At 52.8% G+C, this 22,046-nt stretch overlaps 1 protein-coding gene across 3 annotated transcripts in view; it reads left to right on the forward strand.

The window, feature by feature from the left end:
• Positions 1-22,046, forward strand: part of BMPER (BMP binding endothelial regulator) — a 235,034-nt gene that overhangs the window by 60,343 nt on the left and 152,645 nt on the right. For all 3 annotated transcript variants that reach the window (XM_039915096.1, XM_029049425.2, XM_039915095.1), the window contains exon 4: positions 19,211-19,293. In XM_039915096.1, coding sequence (XP_039771030.1) covers positions 19,211-19,293 — 83 coding nt within the window. The remainder of the gene's footprint in view (positions 1-19,210; positions 19,294-22,046) is intronic.

Raw genomic sequence — 22,046 nt, forward strand, 5'->3', positions numbered from 1 at the left:
CACTTCGCTTCTCTGGGCCTCAGTTACCTCATCTGTAAAATGGGGATTAACTGGGAGCCTCGCGTGGGACGACCCGATGACCCTGTATCTACCCCAGCGCTTAGCGCGGTGCTCTGCACGTAGTAAGCGCTTACCAAATACCAACATTATTGTACCTGTTCTCCCTCTCACTTAGACTGTGAGCGTCATTTGGGGCTTCGTTATCTTGTATCTACCCCGGTGCTCGGTACTTGGCCCTTATGCTTAATTAATACCACAGTTATTATTGTTTTTATTAATAATAATAGCGACGGTATTTCTTAAGCACTAAATATGTGCAAGGCACTCTACTAGGCGCTGGGCGGATACGAGCAAATCGGGGGGACATATTCCCTCTCCCCCACGGGGCTCACGGTCTCAATCCCCATTTTACAGATGAGGTAACCGAAGCTCAGAGAAGTGAAGTGATTTGCCCAAGGTCACACGACATATCAGTGGCAGATCTGGGATTAGAACCCATGACCTTCCGACTCCCAGGCCCGTGCTCTAGCCACTGCGCCGTAGTGCTTCTCAAACTTCTCTGTGCCTCAGTTCCCTCATCTGTAAAATGGGGCTTAAGACCGTGAGCCCCGCCTGGGACCACCTGATGACCCTGTATCTCCCTCAGCGCTTAGACCAGTGCTCTGCACATAGTAAGCGCTTAACAAATACCAATAGAGAAGCAGCGTGGCTCGGTGGAAAGAGCCCGGGCTTGGGAGTCAGAGGTCATGGGTTCGAATGCCGGCTCCGCCACTCGGCAGCTGTGTGACTGTGGGCGAGTCGCTTCGCTTCTCTGTGCCTCAGTTACCTCATCTGGAAAATGGGGGTTAACTGTGAGCCTCACGTGGGACCACCCGATTACCCTGCACCTACCCCAGCGCTTAGAACCGTGCTCTGCACGTAGTAAGCGCTTAACAAATGCCAACATTATTATTATCATTACATTATTACACAAACTGCTGCTTCTCAGGATTATACAATATTGGGCATTTGGGTGAGCACTTCAGAGTTTGAAGACACGATCCCTCTCCTCAAGGACCTTAGTCCTGGGTGTGAGACAAATAGATCCCAGGGACGGAGAGTTAAAGAGTCTACCAAGGGTGAACCAAAGTCTCTGGGGTGCGTGAAGACTTCAGCGCTCAGGTGTAGCATGCGAGAGTTGACCTGTTTCTCTCCCAGCACTTAGAACGGTGCTCGGCACATAGTAAGCGCTTAACGAATACCAACATTATTATTATTATTATAAACTATGAGGGGATAAATAATTTATTGGCATTGTCTGTCTCCCCCTCTAGATCGTAAGCTCCCTGTGGGCAGGGAACGTGTCTACCGATTCAGTTATATTGTACTCTCCCAAGCGCTTTGTAAAGTGTTCTGAGCACAGTAGCACTTAATGGACACCATCGATCAATTGATTGATTGACTGATCGATTCTCTCCTCCCAAACCCACCTTTGAAGCTGTACCTCGCTCTAGATTCTCCCTCCTTTGTCCCCTTTCTCTTACTGTTCCCACCGGCTTGGAACACCCTCCCTCCCTCCATCGGACCCCCCCCCCCCCCGCCCCGTATCCCCACGTTCAAAGTCCTCCTAATATCCCACTTCTTCCAACAGGTCTTCCCACTTGCTCCCACTTGCCTGGGCCACATTAGCCCTTCAAGCGACCTAGCGCTTCATAAATTCACCCTCCTACTGAACGTATGTTGATTTAATCATGTTTTGACCACTCCAATTATAAAGAGTTTTATGTTACTCTCCCCCGGGAGCGTGTGAGCGCTCTGTGGACAGATCACACGCCGCTTCTTTATTCTGTTCTTCCCAAACACCTAGCGCGATGCCTCATCCCAAAGGGTGCTCAGTATTTTCTGCTGCTACTCTCCTAGTTACAGGATTGAAGCGACTGCTCTCAGTGCCATCGTAAAGGTCAACTGAGTAGATCTTCTCATCTTTCTCAACGTGCTGCCGGCCACAGGTTGTGAGATTACGGTAAAACCGGATCTCCCCCCTCCTCACCTTCTCCCCCCAGCCTCGAAAGACCAATCGATAGTATTTATCGAATGCTTACGGTATGCGGAACGCTCTTTCAAGTGCTTAATAATGATTCGGTTCGGCATTTTTCGAGTTTTTCTGTGTGTTCTGTTCAAAGAAAGACAAGGAAAAGATAATCTTCTAGCAGGATTTCTCTTCTTTTCTTACTTCCCTAAGTGGAAAAATGTGCCTAAGAAGTGATGTTTCGTAGGCTGCGTGCCCATAATATGAACCAGCCGATTTTGGTATTCTAATAAAAATGACCCAGATCACGTGAAGGGACCTGGTCGAGGCTAAAATCAAATGTTAGGAAACCTTATTCTGGTTGCTAAACCCTCTGTGGAAATGTAAAAGTCACATTTATACAAAGCAGACAGGGCAGGGATTTTTCTGAATCGAGTAGACTCCAGGAAGACAGGTTAAGTGACTGTTTGGAGTAGGGCACAGCTCATCACAAGTTCCGGTTTCCTCATGTCACCATTTCCATTGAGTTTTTTTTTTTTTTTTTGTGGTGTATATCGAGTGTTTACTATGTGTCAAACGCTGTTCTAAGCACTGGGGTAGCTATACGATGATTAGGTTGATCACAGTCCCGTGCCACGCTGGGCTCGCAGTCCCAGTGGGAGGCAGAACGGCTGTTGAACCTCCATTTTACAGCTGAGGAAACGGAGGCACAGATAAGTGAAGCGACTTGCCCGAAGTCACCCAGCAGGCAGGAGGCAAAGCCGGGATTAGCACCCAGGTCTTCCGACTCCCAGAACTCTTTTCCGTTCGGCCACGCTGCTTCCCGTTGTAAGGACTTTACCCTTTTCCCTTCAGAACGAAAAGAGCTGAGGATGGCCTAGCCTGGACGCTCCGGGAGGGCAGATATCGTGTCTGCCGACTGTTTCTTCCCGAGGAGATGGGTCCGTCGCCTCTCCGCCTCCAGCCGCAAACTGGGAAATGGGAGGGTGTGGGGTCCCGGAGTACCTCCCCGGGATACGTATGCTGGGTGCCAAGGGGAGAGAAACCTCAGCCCCTCTGAGCAGGGGGAGGGAGACCACCAGACGGGAGGCGGGTTAGCGGGGTCCATGCCCACTTGCCGGCCTCCGGGGGAAAGGGAATGCCCGGGCACCCCGAGACCCCGGAGGGCGAGACTTAGCTGCCCAGAGTCGAGCAGAGCTCAGCCCCGGCCCCGACCTCTGGCGCATCTTGGCGAGTGGGGACTTGAGGTCTGCTGTGCGACCTCGGCCAAGTCACTTTACTTCTCTGGGCCTCCGTTACCTCATCTGTAAAATAGGGATTAGGACCGTGAGCTCTCTGGGTCCAACCCGATGTGCCTATATCCATCGTGCCTGGCACATAGACGAGCAGCCTGGCTCGGCGGAAAGAGCCCGGGCTTAGGGGTCAGAGGTCATGAGTCCGAATCCCGGCTCCGCCACTCGTCAGCTGTGTGACCGTGGGCAAGTCACTTCACTTCTCTGGGTCTCAGTGACCTCATCTGTAAAATGGGGATTTACTGTGAGCCCCACGGGGGGGGGGGGGGCGACCCGATTGCCCTGGATCTACCCCAGCGCTTAGAACGGTGCTCTGCACGGGGTAAGCGCTTAACAGATACCAACATTATTATCATTATTAAAGGCTTAGCGAATCCCACAGTTATGATTACGATTAATATTCGGATGCTCTGGCGGCAGAGCATCCCGTTCAGCCCGGCTGTTAGAGCGATTGCCAGTTCAGCCTGAGGGCGAGGCCCACCTTACCCCAGTTTCCTTAGCGGAGGTTTTGACGGGAGGCGATGGCCGTTTCCTGCCAGCCGTTAGAACCATGTCCACTTGACTAGCTTCCTGCCTCTGCCTGGGCACGGCGGTCCAGTTTCGCCGCCTAAATGCCACACCCTCCTTTGAGCCTCCCCTCCCGGACACCCACGTGCTCCTCCCACCCCGGGACACGTCTCGTTATGGAAAGGAGATGACCTCGGCCGGTGCCCGCGCCCGCCAGAACCGCCCACGTGCTGCTCGCTTTCAGAGCCGAGCGGAGTCTGAAGTTTCCACACGGAAGCGGCGGCAGGAACGACCCACGGGAAAAATAGCCGACGGGCGGACGGAACCGGAGTGGGCCCCTCTGCAAGCGTCCGCGTGCTAGTTGCCTTAGAGAGGACGCCTGATGATAATTACGATCTTCATTCGGCATTTAGCATGCTCCCGAAAGCAGCGGATTGGATACGTATTAATCGGATGGGACACGGTCCCTGTCCCGCGAGGGGCTCGCTGTGTGAGCGCGAACGGTTTTTCATCTCCATTTTACAGAAGAGAGGAGGCACGGGGATTTACCCAAGGTGTCACGGCAGGTGAGCGGCAGAGCCAGGATTAGAACCCACGTTCCCTGACTCCCCGGCCTGGGCTTTTCCCCCGAGGCCCTGCCGCTTCTCAGGACGGTTACTGAGCTGAGGTTTTGATCCTGTTAGGATGACGTAAAACTTCACCAGCTTCCTTTGCACCCGAAATCCCCTCTCGGGTCAGGGAGGTAGGGAGGCAGAGATGAGGGGAGGGAACATCATCCAATAGTTCCAGCCCTCCGCACACGGTAAACCATCGGTAAATATCACTCCTTGGGTCGTCAGTGACATTTAATAAGTGCCGACTGTGTGCGGAGCACGTGCTTAACATTTGGGAGAGTTCAATACGGCAGAGTCGATAGACACGTTCCCTGCCCACAGTGAGCTGACAGTCTAGAGGCAACACGAACTGTTTTTTCTAGCCGGGGAGTTAACCGGGCGGGGAAGATGAAATTGTTTTGTCTCTGGGATCCGCCGACATAACCGGACTCGCTTCTTATTGGCCTGAAGGCACCGAAGAGGTGGGCAGAGGAGCCTGGCCGTAGCCCGAGTGGCGGATCATTAGATTGCCGGGAACGCGGAGCTTAAAGGACTCAAGATGTATATCTGCAGACGGGCTCAGGTCTCCCCATCAGCCCTCTTGGCCGGGGGAGAGAATCGGGGGAGCAGGCCATCGTCTCGGAGGAGAGGGAGCTCACCTTGGGGGAGAGGGTGAAATCTACAGCCCCATCAGCTAGGGCATCGGCTGCACTGGGCAGAAGGGGTGCTGGGACTGGCATGACTGATGGAAGAATGGAGATAGGACAGTGAAAGACCCTTCTTGGCAAAGTTCCGGAAAATTGAACGGAAGGAGGGTCGCCCAGACGCCGCATAGAAGAGCTCCCAAATTCTAGCAAAGGACAGGCGGCCGCTCACTGCGGAGTGCAGCCGGTTAAGTAGTTCAGAGGGACCGGCAGCCTTATGGGGAAGCCGCACGTCGTGGTGCGGCCTTGGACGCGTCACTTCTCTTCTCTGGGCCTCGGTTCCCTCATCTGTAAAATGGGGATTAAGGCTGGGAGCCCCACGTGAGACGGGGACCGTGTCCACCCCAGTGCTTAGTACAGTGCCTTGCACTCAGCGTGCAAGAAATATCCCAATTATCATTATCATCATTAAAATCTGCCGGTGCAACAGAATGGAATCCCCACGGTCCTCCTACCTCCTTCACTCTCAAGCCCTTGATTCCCTCGGAATGTTCCCGGGTCTCCCGTCCGGGGGGTGGGGGGGGGACGAAGCGATCTCCAGAGCCGCTTCCCGAGAGCTGACTGCCGTGATACCGGAGGGACGGGCAGAGGAGACGAGCCCAAATCCCCTTTTCCGGCAGATGCCCCTAGTCAGGCAGCGTGACATTGCGTGCCTCAGAGGAGCTGAGCGACATCCGGCAGGCTTACGCACAAGCGGGCCAGCTTTTGCTTTCCTTCCTGGTGAAGCACCCTTGGCCCAGTATTCCATCTTCCAGTCTCCCTCTCCCGGCTCGGAGCTGCTTATCCGGGACGGAGACTTCTGGGGGCCCTCGCCGACCTCGTCTGTCTATCGGGCCACAGTGACCGTCGGTGTCTTCCCGGTGTTGAGCGGAGCCCAACCGGTGTTTTATTGGCTTAGAGGCCCTGGTCGAGAAAACCAGGTGGAGAAAGAAATGAAATTAGTGATTTAAATGGGGTTTGGATTAATTATCTATGGCTCATCATTCACTCTCTCGGTGCTTTCTTATTGGAGGAAGGGGCGAAGCCAGAGACAGTATCCCTGTATGAAAGACACTCATGCATTCAGCATTTATCCACTAAAACAGATGTCCGTGAAAGTCTAACAATGTGTTGGAAAGGAAAAAAGAGATATATTTCAGTGCTTTTTGGGTGCGCTGCCCAATTTCCTTTAAGCATGACCAGATTTCTTTTAGGCTGTGGAGTTCTAGGCATGAGCTAATTTGCTCGGTTGATTTAAACCCACCACGGTGGATTTATCGGAAAACGGACGATCGCTTCCTCCAGGTATAACGTCTGGGTTGACGTATCCCCAGTCGTATCAGCGGTTTCCCTAGGAGAAAAAGACCAGGGAGGCTCCGAACTGCTACGGTGGAAAGGTAATCGAGTGAGCAAAACAGAGCATCCTGCTCGTCTCTGATGGACCGGGGAAATAGATGTAGCAAAACTTGAAATCAGATACGGCAGCTCGAGAGAGAGAGAGGTGGGGCGATGGAGGGGTGAGGAACTGAATTTCCTTTCCAACCCCTTTCTCCCCCAGATCTCTTCCCCCATTTTCGCTCTCTCACTTAAATGGTGAAACGGTTGTCTGCGATGGAAGGAAGGGTTTGTTTTTTGTCGTTCTTCCTGCAACCAGATGGTAACGACTTTGTGGCTCTTTAGCCGAAAGGCAGCTTTTCTCAACCACAGTCAGGGGGAGATCACAAACTCCAGTCTGATCCATCTCGGGAACCTCGATAACAGTACAGGGAGAAATAAACTCTTCCTCGTCCTCTTAAGGGAGAGTCACCTTCATTTCCGAAGAAATGTTAACCTTCTCCATACTGTTGTTCTGGTTCCTCTGCTCTCTCTCTCTTCCCTGTCCCGATTCTCCCTCCTTTCCCGTCTCCCGTGCCCGAGTCACAGGAGGCCGAGGAAAAGATCTAGGATCCAAGTTCCCCCACGAGGCCGGCGCTTTCCCAGAAGATTCAGCGGAACAACGGCATTTAGCGTGGCCCAGTGGAAAGAGCCCGGGCTTCGGCGTCAGAGGTCATGGGTTCGACTCCCGGCTCTGCCGCCCGGCAGCTGCGTCACTGTGGGCGAGTCACTTCACTTCTCTGGGCCTCAGTTACCTCATCTGTAAGATGGGGATTAACTGCGTGCCTCACGTGGGACAACCTGATTACCCTCCCAGCGCTTAGAACGGTGCTCTGCACATAGTAAGCGCTTCACAAATACCAACGTCATCATTTGTCGAGCTCTTGCTGTGTGCAGAGCGCCGTGCTCAGCGACCGGGACAACGCAATTCAGTAGACTTGGTAGACACGATCCCTACCCTCCCTCTGGGAGCTTAGCGGGGAAGGCAGGCTCGGTTTCGGGAATGGAGTCTGGTACTTTCCTCTCCGCCCCCATGAAAGTCAGACCAGGAAGAATCCTCCCAACGAGGCCTTTTTCGGTCAGGACCCTTTGTCAATCAGTCAATCAACTGTATTAATTGAGCGCTGACCTTGTGTGCAGGGCGCTCTACCTGGGAGAGTTCAACAAGCTCACAGTCTAGAGGGTTGACGGACATTAATATACACAGATGAATTAGTGATATGGACATAAGAGCAGTGGGGCTGAGAGAGGAGCGAATAAAGGGAGCAAATCCAAGGGCCAGGACGAGGCGGTAGGGAGTGGGAGAAGAGGAAGGCTTAGTTAGGGAAGGCCGCTTTTCTGTATCTTTTTCCCTTGACGATGGATTGAATTTCTGAATTCCCCCACCCTGTTCTCCCCGGCTACTGCCCCCCGTGCGCTTAGTCCCTGCCCGCTAAGTTTTTCCGATACCCCGTCCGCCCCTCGCGCAGCACTTATGTACACATCATTCTACTCGATCGCTTCCCCTACTTTTTAATCGAGATTTTAAGCTCCTTGCGGGCAGGGATCGTGTCTCCCAACTCGAGTGCACTGTTCCCTCCCAATTCCTACGTGGAATAATATCGATCGACTCCGGACGGCGATAAAAGGTCCCTACCCTCATCACACCCAGGGGATTGCTCGATGTTTGCCGCGGTCACGGAGGGGGGCACACATCCGGCACGGGCCCCGCCCGTGAATGTGAGCCGTGGTTTTCGGACGGCTCTTTGTCCTCGGATGGCTGGGCCGCTGAATGGCAGAACCGGGTCCGGGAGGACCTGTTTCCTCTGGAAGTTCCCGTGTCCTAGCGACGGCCATTTTGAGGATGGCCTTCTGTGTGACTTGGTTCTTCCGGCCACGCTCAAGTACTAAGCTCTCTGTCACAGGTCGCCTTGGGCATCCTTTTATCACTCAAATCTACCGGAAGACTGCACCATTCTCGCGGAGCTCTGAAGGTCATCGCCTTGGTGACCGTGATCCGGGAATTCTGTTGGACCCTTGGTGCTTGGTATTAGATCTTGACGTTTTACGGTGGTTTCAGACACCTCGGATGGAGTGGCCAAGTTGTCTGCTCTACCTTCAGTGGCGTCGTGATGACGGGAGATCCTGATCTCTGTCTTCAGGCTGAATCCCCCCGCTTGCAGAGAAACGGCATGGCGTGGTGGATGGGGCACAGGCCTGGGAGTCAGAAGGTCGGGGGTTCCGATCCCGTCTCCGCCACTTGTCTGCTGTGTGACCTTGGGCAAGTCACCTCACTTCTCTGGGCCTCAGTGTCCTCATCTGTAAAATGGAGATTGAGACTGCGAGCCCCATGTGGGACGGGGACCGCGTCCAACCCCGCGTGCTTGTATCCACCCCGGCGCTAAGTACAGTGTCCGACATACGCTAAGGGCTTATCAAATGCCGCAATTATTATTACTTTCGGCTTTCCGAACCCGGCACCGGCCATTTACGGTGTCATTGATTCGGAATAATGTTGGCATTTGTTAAGCGCTTACTATGTGCCGAGCACTCTTCTAAGCGCTGGGGTAGATACGGGGTAATGAGGTTGTCCCACGTGAGGCTCACAGTGAATCCCCATTTTACAGATGAGGTAACCGAGGCCCAGAGAAGTGAAGCGACTTGCCCACAGTCCCACAGCTGACGAGTGGCAGAGCCGGGGTTCGAACTCACGACCTCTGACTCCCAAGCCCGGGCTCTTTCCACTGAGGCACGCTGCCTCTCTGAGTCATTCATTCAGACGTATTTATTGAGCACTTACTGCGTGCAAAGCCCCGTCGCTTACGATAGTATTTCTGAATCGCGTGCTGCCCAAGTAGGGGAGTTTTTTTTGATGGCTTTAAGCCGCAGGTTATGTTTAACTCTACCTTACTCTCCCTAACCCTCAGTCCAGTTCTCCGTGCGGAGTAAGTGCTCAGTAAATACTGGCAGTTGGCTGATTAATGGATGGCTCCCCGGGCTTGGAAGTCAGAGGTCGTGGGTTCTGATCCCAGCTCCGCCACCTGTCAGCTGGGTGACCTTGGGCAAGTCACTTCACTCCTCTGTGCCTCCGTTACCTCCTCTGTAAAATGGGGATTGAGACCGTGAGCCCCACATGGGTCGACCTGACAACCCCGGCGGTGCTTGGCACCTAGTAAGCCCTTAACCCGTACCGTCACTATTATTATTATCAGACCATCGTGTGGGGTGGCACTGGACTCTGGAGGGAGCCCTGACTCGAGGCTCTTTTAGGCTGATGGATTAGGTGGTCTCCGTCTGTTGGCCGAACGCACTTTCCAAGCGCTCATCGGAGTGCTCTGCGCCCAGTGAGCGCTCAGTAGGTACAGCTCAATGAACGGACAATCCTCAGAGGGCTGCGGTACGTCTACGGGAGTGTTACTTTCCCTTATGCAATCCTCCGCGGAATCTAGATGAGAGTCCGCGCCTCTGCCTTCCTACAAAATCGCCACCAAATCGAGAGTCAAGTCTCTTGGCAGTCCTTCCCGTTGACCCCCGGCGCCATGCCTTTCTGCGCATCTCGGCACGGCCGCCGCCACGCTGACGGAAAGCAGAAGCGGCGGGGCCTAGCGGTCGGAGCCCGGGCCTGGGAGTCAGAGGGACCCGGGTTCTAATGCCGCCTCCGTCGCTTGTCTGCTCTGTGGCCTTGGGCAGGTCGCTGAACTACTATGGGCCTCGGTCACCTTGTATGTAAAATGGGGGTGAAGGCTGTAAGCCTCATGTAGGACAGGGACTTGTATCCACCCCAGGGCTCAGAACGGTGCCTGGAACATGGTAAGCGCTTATCAAAAATCACGATTATTATCATTATTAATAACAATCAGCCTGGTGCAGGATTACAACCTTCCTCCACTCCACTGAGATGGTATCGTTGGTTAAAAAGCAGCCTTGATCCCGTCGTACCATCACGGGGTGACCTTCTGATATGAGCACCGTTTTCCAGGCAGCTTAAATCATCAAGAATGGTCCACAGACCACCCCGGTTGACTGAGTCGAAAATCTCCCCGAGGCCTTTGAAAACCATGCAGCGTTCCTAGTTTGGCTCTCTGCATTTCTGCTGCAGTGGCTTTACTGGATAAAGTCATCTGTGCCTTGTCCGCGTTGAAAGCCGCAGTAGATTCCGGGAATTTGTCCATCTCCTGGTGCGTTTGCCGGCTCAACGTAATGCTGATAAGCACCTTTCCAGAAGTGGCCGGGAGAGAATCCATGGTGATTTTTCACTTGAGGTGCAATTAAAGAAGCAGCGTGGCTTGGGTTCTGAGCGTCTGGGTTCTCCTCCCAGCTCTGTCACTTGTCTGCTGTGTGACCTTGGGCGAACTGCTTCACTTCTCTGTGTCTCCTCTGTAAAATGGGGATTAAGACTCTGAGCCCTGTGTCAGAGAGCGACTCTACCCATCCTAATGATCTCGTATCCACCCCCAAAGGCTATTACGGTGCCTAACACGTAGTAAGTGCTTAATGCCTTTAAAAAAATTCCCTTCCACTTCTACAGGCGAATAATGGACCTGTTTTCGAACTTCTTTGGAAATTCTTTCCATTCCGCCATTGGTAACGTTAACGCGCAACTGGTAACGTTAACGTTAACTGGTAACGCACAACAGATTTTCTGGCAAGCTCGTATAGTGCTCTCAGCTCCGCAACCTCTACGTACGCATCTGATAATAATGATAGTATTCATTAAGCACTTACTACGCGCCAGGCGCTATACCGAATGCTGGGGTGAATACAAACGTAGCGGGTTGTACTCAGCTCCTGTACCGTGTGGGGCTCCACGTCTCAGACCCCATTTTACAGGTGAGGTAACTGAGGCCCAGAGAAGTTACCTGACTTGCCCGAGGTGACACAGAAGACAAGTGGTGGAGCCGGGATTAGAACCCATGACTTGATGACTCCCAGGCCTGTGCTCTTGCCATTAGGCCGTGCTGATTAGACTGTGAGCCCGTCATCGGGTAGGGATCGTCTCTATCTGTTGCCGGATTGTACATTCCAGGCTCTTAGTGCGGCGCTCTGCACGTGGTAAGCGCTCAGTAAATACTATTGAATGAATGATTGAGTGCATTAGTCATTTATATTAACGTCTGTCCCTCCCTTGAGACTGCAAGCTCTCTGTAGACAGGGAATGCGTCTACCGACTCTCTTGCGGTGTCCTCTTCCAAGCGCTCGGTTCAGAGATCTGCACCCAGTAAGTAGATTAATTAACCAATCACTATCCCAGCTCTGCCCCTTGCCAGCTGTGTGACTGTGGGCAAGTCACTTAACTTCCCCGTGCCTCAGTTCCCTCATCTGTAAAATGGGGGTTAAGACTGTGAGCCTCACGTGGGCCAACCTGATCACCCTGTATCTACCCCAGCGCTTACAGCCGTGCTCTGCACATAGTAAGCGTTTGACAAATACCCACATTATTATTGGTATTTACTGAGTGCTTACTCTAGGCAGAACGAGGTTTGGAGTGTAAGGAGAGAATAGTACAGTTAATAGGCACAATTCTTGCTCTCGAGGAACTTCAAATCTAGTGAAATGCCATTTAGGGCAGTGACGGTTCCAGGCGAAGCTTGATTTATGATCTTCAGGACTTCTGGTGAGCAGAAGCCGACGGGGGAGCTTCTCGTCTCCCGAGATAGCGAACGGCTCCAGGTCACACTGGGAATGTGAATGGATCATTGCAGGCTCCTCCGCTAGACTGTAAACTCAGCATGGCGTAGGGGATAGAGCAGGGAGCTGGTCAGAAAGTCATGGGTTTTAATCCTGCCTCCGCCGCTTGCCTTTTGGATGACCTCGGACAAGTCATTGTCCTTCCCTGCCCCTCAGTTACCTCATCTGTAAAATAATGATGATAACGGGGGCGTTTGTTAAGTGCTTACTGTGTGCCAAGCGCCGTTCTAAGCACTAGTTGGGGATTGAGGCCGTGAGCCCCAAGAGGGAGAGGGACTGTGTCCAACCCGTTTTGCTCGTCTCCACCCCAGCGCTTAGGACGGGGCCTGGCACGTGGGGAAGTGCTTAACAAATACCAGAAAAATAAAAACGAAACCCGTGTGCAACCGTCAATCCGAGACCGCAGCGTAACGGGTCGCGAGTCGGGACCCGGAATTTAGGATGAGTTTAGCGCCCTGGTCGGAAAAACCACTTGCCGTCAGATGCGGCTCCTGGATTTTCATCGTCCGCCACTTCTCCGTCATACGATGCATTCGGGCACATATCGGTACCGGCTGCTCGGTGCTCTGGTCGCTCACTTTTCTTACAGAAGGGTTCCGTCTTCGTTCGTGCACCGGGGTTGATGATGCACGATCTCCAACCGCCGCTCTCATTGTCGTCAAGTCAGTCTCAGTGCTGTTCTCTTGCCGGAGCCCAAAATGCCCGCAGATGCATGGTTTAAGAGGTTCTTGAATCCTGACCCGACAGTCTGTGTGCTGTGAGAATACGAGAAAGATCCTGACCCGTTCTGAGGGCTAAGCTCGCACACAGAGCCCAACTCTTAGTTCGCTGGCCGCAAGACCACTGTCAAACCGAATGGATGTTTCTCTGGTAGAGTTTGTAACCCCGACATCCTGACGTCCAGCTGCCAAACGACGGCATGAACCACCAGATGACCGGGTTGAATTCAGGGCGTTTCCATGGGGCTTGATGTTTCGCTCCCGGATGGAATTCAGCGCCAGCGTTAATCGACAGGTCAGTCGCACACCCGTTAAAGCAGCAGCCGATTAAAGAAGCAGATGGCACACTGCCAAGTGCAGAGCTCTGGGAGTCAGTCGACCTGGGTTCGAATCCTCCCTTTACCGCATGCCTTGTGTACGACCTTGGGCAAGTCATCCGTGCCTCGGTTCCTCATGCGCAGAATGGGGATCGAACGCCCATCCTCCCTCCCTCTTAGACCGTGAACCCCACGTAGGTAAGACCTGTGTCCGATCTAAATATCTTCCGTAGTCCTGGACGTGTAGTGAAGTCCTTAAGAAATACCCCAGTTATGGCTACTGAGAAGCAGAGGGCTGTTTCTGTCGGTTTTATCTACATCACGTCTAGCTAAAATGTCAGGCCGGTTCTCGAAATGTCAACCATCTCCGGCATTAAAACGACCTAAAGTGATGTGGTTTGGGGTGGGTTTTTTTTTTTTGCGGGATGATAAGCATGGCATTGTCCCGGTCCTGGAAGGAGAGCCTCCTGTTGTCGTCAGAGTGGGTCACAGACCCAATTGCATAGACGATGAGGAGGAGAAGGAGGCGGGAAAAAGAGGGCTTAATCGGGGAAGGCCTCTTGGAGGAGATGTGACCTTAATAAGGCCTCGAAGATGGGGAGGGTGGTGGTCGGGCGTATATGGAGGGGGAGGGAATTCCAGGCTAGGGGGAGGATGTGGGCAAGGGGTCGGCAGCGAGACAGATGAGATCGGGACACCGCGAGCAAGCTGGCGCTAGAGAAGCCAAGCGGGAGGGCCGGGCTGGCGTACGAGATCCGTGAAGCGGGGTAGGAAGGGGGGCGAGCCGATTAAGCGATTCGAAGCCGATGGCAAGTAGATTCTCCCCTCTAAGGGCGGCACCTGAAGAGTTTCCAGGACCCTACCAGTCTCGACTGTGGCAGGCAGAGCCAAGCGGAGGCACATCCGTTCCATTCCCAGTCTGGGCAGCGGCTGGCGAGTGGAAGGCCAGCTGCTACGGGTTCCCCTGTGCCGGGCAGCGGCGGTACGGGAAAGAGTCGAGGGCGGACACTCGGGTTCACCGCGCGGAAGCAGGCAGTGGTAAACCGCTTCCGTATCTTGTCCCGCGGATCCACCGCCGGAACGTCCGCAGATGGAGGCGGGCGGTTCTGGGAGAGACGCGTCCGTGGCGTCGCCGCGGGTCGGGGACGACCCGACGGCATGAGACAGTGAGAAGTTTCCGTTTGATGTAGGGGTGGATGGACCACCCCTGGAGCTTCTCGGGGAGTGGGGAGAAATAGACCGGACGGACAGTGCCCCGAAAACAGTCAGCGCTCGGTAAATACCGCTGCTTGATTGCTGGGCCAGTCGTGTCATCAACTGACGGGACGCGACCGTCCCAAGAAGCGGAAGACAAGGGTGTGCTTGTTTGACTTCTTTATCGATGAGACGGTAGACCGGTTGCCTCGGGCTGACCAGCAGGTCTGCCCCCGAGCAAACGTCGGGAATTGGTTTCTCGCCCTTCCTTGCACTCGGGGGAGCCGCGCTTTTCTGGAGCTGGGCCGCTGGTCCGCGCGAGAGGGCCGGGATCATAGTAGTCACTTCCGGTCGGTGATGAACGACCCTCTCCGTGGCACCCTCCGTGGGCAGGCTTGCGATGAAAGACCCCCGGCAGAGAGAGGGTGTGGCCTAGCGGAAGGAGGATGGGCCTGGCAGTCAGGGGGACCTGGGCGCTAATCCCGCCTCCGCCGCGTGCTCGCTGGGTGACCTTGGCCAAGTGACAAGTTCTCGGTTACCCCGTCTGGCGGGTCACTTGACTTCTCTGTGCCTCAGTTCCCTCATCCGGAAAATGGGAATGAAGACCGTAAGCCTCACGTGGGACAACCTGATTACCCCGCATCTACCCCAGGGCTTACAACAGTGCTCTGCCCATAGTAAGCGCTTAACAAATGCCAACATGATCATTATTATTATAACGGCCCCGCCTCTCTCCTACTTAGCTAGTGAGCTCCGTGGAGAACGGGGACGGTGTCCGACCTGATTATCTTGCATCTTCCCCAGCGGTTGGCACAGAGTAAGTGCTAAACAAACACCGCGATTATTATTATTGTTGTTAGCAGCGGCATTCTCCACCTGCCTCCCTCCCCCCGTACCCATCACCACCGAAATCTCGACGCCCAAGCTTCAGGACCAAAGTGAAAGTTGTTTACGCTGGGCCCCCCGAGCTCTACCTCCCGCCCGCTCCGTTCTTGCTACGCCCGGGGTGCCATTGCCCGGCGAAGGTCACGCAAGAGTTTGTACGGGAGGAAGCCATTACCGGCCAGAGTGAGCACAGTATAATGTCAGTGCTCTGCTGTAGCACCTTGAATCCCGACTCCGCCCCTTGTCAGCTGTGTGACTGTGGGCAAGTCACTTCACTTCCTCTGTGCCTCAGTTCCCACATCTTTAAAATGGGGATGAAGACTGGGAGCCTCACGTGGGACAACCTCCTCCCCCTGGATCTCCCCCGGCGCTTAGAACAGCGCTCTGCACGTAGTAAGCGCTTAACAAATACCGCCATTATTATTATCATGACTGAACCGGCCGCTGCCCCGTCTTTACGGCCAGCGGTTTTTCCGGAATCCCGTTGGGGCTTTCCACCTCCCAAAATGGTCGTTCTTCGGCCAGGCCAGAGATAATAATAATGATAATGATGTTGGTATTTGTTAAGCGCTTACTATGTGCCGAGCACCGTTCTAAGCGCTGGGGGAGATACGGGGTCATCGGGTCGTCCCACGGGAGGCTCACAGTTAATCCCCATTTTCCAGATGAGGGAACTGAGGCCCAGAGAAGCGAAGCGACCCGCCCACGGTCACACAGCTGACGAGTGGCAGAGCCGGGAGTCGAACCCAGGACCTCTGACTCCGAAGCCCGGGCTCTTTCCACTGAGCCTGCTCAGTCCTGATGGGGATAGCCCCGGTGGGCGTCCTCCTACTTTTACCGGCTGCGACCCCCGCCCCCGTCTCCCATCCAAGGTGAGATTTGGGTTGGACTTGTGGAGAATCCCGAGGTTCTTGCTCACCTTTCCTGAAGGACCCTCAGGCACGGAAGAGGCTTGGTTATAACAATCATCGAAGAAAAAAATAACTCTCTGGCTTTTCCTGATAATAACTTTAATCAGGCTATTTGTGAAGCACTTTAACTGGAAGCCCCACATCGGCAGGGACAGGCACCAACCTCTTTATAATGATAATAATAATGTTGGTATTTGTAAAGCGCTTACTATGTGCAGAGCACCGTTCTAAGCGCTGCGGGAGATACGGGGGAATCGGGTCGTCCCACGTGGGGCTCACAGTCTTAATCCCCATTTGACAGACGAGGTAACTGAGGCACAGAGAAGTGAAGTGACTCGCCCACAGTCACAGAGTTGACAAGTGGATTTGAACCCATGACCCCTGACTCCCAAGCCCGGGCTCTTTCCACTGAGCCACGCTGCTTCTCTTTATCTTATATCTACCCAACACTTAGTACAGTGCTTGGCTCATAGCACTTCACAAGCACTATTTTTATCATTATTATCATCATTATTATTGCCATTGTTTTGATTTGTGCCCACCGCTGAAGTAAATAATCAGTTTAGACATAGTCCCTGTCCCGTATGCGGCTCACGGTCGCGGTCACGGTTTTACACTTGAGACCTGGAAAAGTTAAGTGACTTGACCGAGGTCACCCAGCAGGCACTTGGTAGAGGTCGAATTAGAACACAGGCCCTAATCCTAGGCCCGTGCTCTTTTCACTAGGCCAAGCGGCTTCTCGGTTACACCAATGTACAAATAATCGCTCTGCCAAATTCTCCCTCCTCTGAAGTAAGGAGAGGACTCTGCTGGCTTCTTTTGAGATTCTCCCTCTGAAAATCCATATGCGGAAAACAGAGGAAGAATTTGGACAGGCCGCTGACCGAACCGTCGCGATCTCACATTCACTTGGCTTGAGCATGAATTGCATTTATTTTTCTTCCCCCCTTAAATAAGTTATTAGCTGATTATGAACGTGTTAGCAGATGAGACTGGTGCAGAGCCATTCTGCAGCTGAAGACTTTGTTGGAAATGACTTGTGGGATTCCAAATGGTTTTCCGTTGATTTTCGTTAACGAAACTTCCCTATTCATTCTTGGTCAAATAGAGAGGATGTTGGTAAGTTTCTCTGAGATTCATTCCTTCAACAGTATGTATTGAGCGCTTACTATGTGCAGAGCACTGTACTAAGCGCTTGGAATGAACACGTCGGCAACAGATAGAGACAGTCCCTGCCCACTGACGGGCTCACGGTCTAATCGGGGGAGACGGACGGACGAGAACAATGGCAATAAATAGAGTCATGGGGAAGGACATCTCATTAAAACAATAGCAAATAAATAGAATGTTCTATCTCTGCCAAAGGGAACTGCAATGATTCTATTTATATCGTTGCTACTGATGCTTGTTTACTTGTTTTGATGTCTGTCTCCCCCCTTCTAGACCGCGAGCCCGTCGTTGGGTAGGGATCGTCTCTGTCTGTTGCCGAACTGTACTTTCCAAGCACGCAGAGTGCTCTGCACACAGTAAGCACTCAATAAATACTACTGAATGAACGGATGAATAACAGAAGCGTATTTCTCAATACGTTTCCAGTCTGCTATATCCCTTGTAATTCGATTTGTAAGATTGGCAAACGTAGCATATCAGAGTGATTTTCAATCATTCACAATTGGAGCATTCAAAACTGGCCTCTAAGTTTAATATAATGTTGACTTCTATTGCACTGGTACTGTTCTTTGTGTCCTGTTTTCTCTAAACGGATCAGACGCTCTACGGTCATTTCCGAACAGCGGATTGGATCCCGACCTGAGTTTCGGAGGGAGGAACCTGAGGCCCTCAGGAATTGATTGTGACTTACGCTCTACCAACTCGCCAGTCAGAATCGGGGGGATTTAACCGGTCCAGAAGGGAAGGCCTTTCTCTGGGACATCTGGGACTGGATCCAGGGATTGATTGCTTGGAGCTCATTCACCCATTCTCCTCTTCCTTTCACTTGCTCCGTTTTTCACTGATATTTGTTAAGCACTCACTATGTGCCAGGAACTGTTCTAAGCGCTGGGGTAGATACGAAGAAATCAGGCCGGACACAGTCCAAGCCCCACGTGGGGCGCTCCGTCTTTACAGGTGAGGTAACCGAAGGACAGTTCCACGACTTGTCCGAGGTCGCCCGGCAGACAAGTCGTGGAGCCGGGATTAGAACCCAGATCCTTCCGACGCCAGATCTGTGCTCTTTCCCCTAGGCCACGGTGCTTCCGCTGTATTGGATAGAACTGCTTCCAGTCCTTCCGTGGGCACTACCGAGAAGTCTTGGGCTCCTTGTATTCCCGACCCCTCCTTGAGAGGCCTTCAGGAAGCCTCGAAGCGCCGCACTTTCTCTCCCCCGACCCGGCTGAGCATTTCCTTGACAGTCCCGAGAGAGAAGGCTTTTGGAGAAATAAACGTGAAGCCCCAAGAAGCAATGTGGCCTAGTGGAAAAAGCCCAGCACGTACATGCGGACCGAAATGTTTCTTTAGGTCTGTCTAGACTGTAAGATCCTTGTGGGCTGCGAACATATCTCCCGAGTCTGTTGTATTGTACTCTCCCTAGTTCAGCGCTCGACACATAATTAGCACTTAAAAAATGACCGAATGTTGGATTTAGCACAGCCCTGGGCTCCAATCCCGGCTCTGCCTCTTCCCCGCTGCGTGATCTTTGGTGAAGTCCCTTAACCCCTTTCGGCTTTAGTTACCTCATCTTTAAACTGGGGTTAAAATACCTGTTCTCCCGCCCTCTTAGACAACGAGCCCTAAGTGGGACAGAGAATCTGTCTGATCTGATTGTATTGTATCTACCCAGTGATTAGCACAGTGCTTGGCAGCTAGTTAAGGGCTGGTCTGTGGGCCAGGAGGCCAGGGGGATGTTGGAAAGGGGCAAGGAGATGTTTTCCTGCCCCTCGAACGCCCTGCTCATCAGAATCTTGATTTCTTCCACCTCGAAGTTAATGGAGATCCCTTTTTTTTTGTCTCCTTCTGTGTCTCTCGTCTCTCCCTTTCTCTCTCTCCACCCCCTCCCTCCAGGCTGCAGCTACGAAGGAAACGTCTACAACAGTTCCCTGCGATGGCAGGTCCCGGCTCACCCCTGCATCCGACACCAGTGTCAGGTAAGGACCGGTGACTGGGCTCTTCCCGTCAAGGAATCTCCGTGCTTTTCTTGACACTCCCTTCCTCCGGGGAGAGCCGATTGCTCACACGTGTCTAAGCAACATTCATCTTCGTGAGAATGGGAAACAGAGGGAGGATGGAGCGGGTAGGCCTCCAAGCACACAGCTGAATTGTTCACCTTGGTTAAGTTTTACCCTGGAAAGACTGTTCTAAGATGCATCTGTCCCTTGGGGACCCTCTCATCTTCCTGTAGAGTCAGCTCAGAGCACGAGCTGGATTCCAGTTAGCAGAAAAGAGGGTTTTGTTTAAGGCAACATATATTTTTTTTCCAAAAATCTAGGACTGTTCTGAAAGTCTGCCAATCTGCAAATTGTATTCGATCCAGGCAATTAGTACAGAGTAACCTCAAGGAACTCCACCTGGCGGATCCAGGGACCTCGCAAGTTAAACCCCTGGCTTTTCCGTTCGGACGGAACGTTGCTGAACTTTCTAAATGGGGTTGTTTCATGATGGCTCGTTTTTCCTCTCCCTAAATGCGACGGGACGAGTTAGGCTGGGGAGGGAGGCCTGCACCCGGGAGCTGATTTTCTGCCTCGAGGCAGTCTGGAATAGGCAGATTTGTGTTTCTTCATCCCCTTCTCTCCAGAGGGAGCTAGGAAGCCTGCCCCTCCCCTCTTGCCCTGGCCAGGGTCAGCTCTTCTGCAGATGCCCCTCAAGGGTGGGAGGAACGCTTTACGTTTGCCTATACCCTTGTGAGAAGCAGTTGGGAATTGTGTAGCGAGGTCCGAATGCAAAGCAACCTCACCCCCCCGAGCCCACTGCCCATTCTTCAGGACCGTAAATAGCCCACTTCATCTGTGTCGCAGTTGGCGAGCTGCCTTGTGGCGGAATCCCAGATTGGCCCCTCGGGGGTGATCGGTGGTTGCTCGCCACCTGTTTGGGACACTAACGAAGCTAATTTAGGAGGATTTGTTTTCTCTCCTCAATGAAACGCCAAGAGCAGAGCGAGGAGTGGAATGGAAAATGGCAGATGCCTTAACGGTTGGTTTCTATGCCCCGTGCGTCTCCCTAGCAATGGCATTAGCCAGCTTTCCAAAAAACACGGCGATTGTGCAGAGAAATGTCCTTATAAATCTCATCCCCTCCATGAGGCCCTCCCCAACTGAGCCCTGATTTCTTCTTCTCCCTCTCTTTTCTGCCTCCCCCTTGAACTGGGATGTGGACCCTGTATTCACTCCACGCTCAGCCTCAGAGCAGTTATAATAATAATAATTAAGGCATTCGTTAAGCGCTTACTATGTGCCAAGCCCTGTTCTAAGTGCTGGGGTAGATGCAGGGTAATGAGGTTGCCCCACGTGGGGCTCACACTTTTAATCCCCATTTTACAGGTGAGGTAACTGAGGCACAGAGAAGTTAAGGGACTTACCCAAGGTCACATAGCAAACAAGTGGCGGAGGCTCTTTCCGTTCAGCCACGCTGCCTCTCTGTAGTTATGCAACCAATCTAGCACTTGTATTTCTTGAGCGCTTACTATGTGCACGACATCGTACTAAGCATTTGGGAGAGTACAGTCCAATAGACACATTCGCTGCCCATAATGAGCTTACGGGGGAGACAAAAATGAGTATGAATAAGTAATTTATAACATATAATTCAAAGATATGTACGTAAGTGCGGTGAGGTGGGGAGACTATCAAACGTCCAAAGGTCCCAGATTGAAGCGCGTAGACGGACGCGGAAGATAGAGCAAGCAGGAGAAAAGAGAGCTTAATCGGGGTAGGTGTCTTGGAGGAAATGTGACCTCAGTAATGCTTTGAAGTTGGAGAGAGTGGTGGCCTGGCACATATGGACGGGTAGGGAGTTCCAGGCTAGGGGTATGATGTGGGAAAGGGGCTGCAGGTGAGATAAATGAAATAACTTGCTTGGATCAGCATGATGACTGTTTGGGTGGAGAGGAAAGGTCAGATTTTAGCAACCCCGTGAAGACAGAACTGACGGGATCGGGTGGCAGATTGAATATGTGGGTGTAATGAGAGAGCTGAGTCGAGGACTACGTAAATGTTACGGGCTCGTGAGGTAGGGAGGAGAGTGACGTTGGAAGGCACCTAGGAGAAAACTGCACGATCGGAAATGGAGGTAGTGGATGCCAACAGCTCTCTCAAGAAGCCTGGAGGGAGATGGGGGTGATAACCGGAGGGAGCTGTGTGGTCAAGGGAGGGCTTTTTCAGAATAGGGGATACATAAACACGTTTGAGAGCAGTGGGGAAGAAACCAGTAGAAAGTGAACAGTTGAAGATGGCAGTCGAGGAGGGAAGAAGGGAGGAGGAGAGTGCTGTAAAAAGGTATGAAGGGGTGGGATCAGAAGCACAGGTTCGGTGGGTAGATTTAGAGAGGAGGTGATAGATTTCGTCTTGAGTTACTGCAGGGAACGTAGGGAGAGTTGAAGAGGGTGGAGGAGAAGGGGGGATCGGAGAGGAGCAGAAGAGATTTGAGGGAGATTACGCCCGATGGTTTCAATTTTGTTGATGAAGTACGTGGCCAGGTGATTAGGGGAAAGAGACGGCGGGGGCCGGGGGACGGGAGGTTCGAGAAGGGAGTTGAAAGTCTGGCAAAGGCAGTGAGTATGGGAGTGAATTAGGAAGGAGAAGTATTGTTGTCAGGCGGTGGAGAGGGCTGAACTGAAGCAGATAAGAATGAGTTTAAGGTGAACCAGGTCAGAGGGATGATTGGATTTCCTCCAACAGCATTCTGC

This window comes from Ornithorhynchus anatinus, chromosome 21 (assembly GCF_004115215.2).
Source record: "Ornithorhynchus anatinus isolate Pmale09 chromosome 21, mOrnAna1.pri.v4, whole genome shotgun sequence".
NCBI classification, from domain to species: Eukaryota; Metazoa; Chordata; class Mammalia; order Monotremata; family Ornithorhynchidae; genus Ornithorhynchus; species Ornithorhynchus anatinus.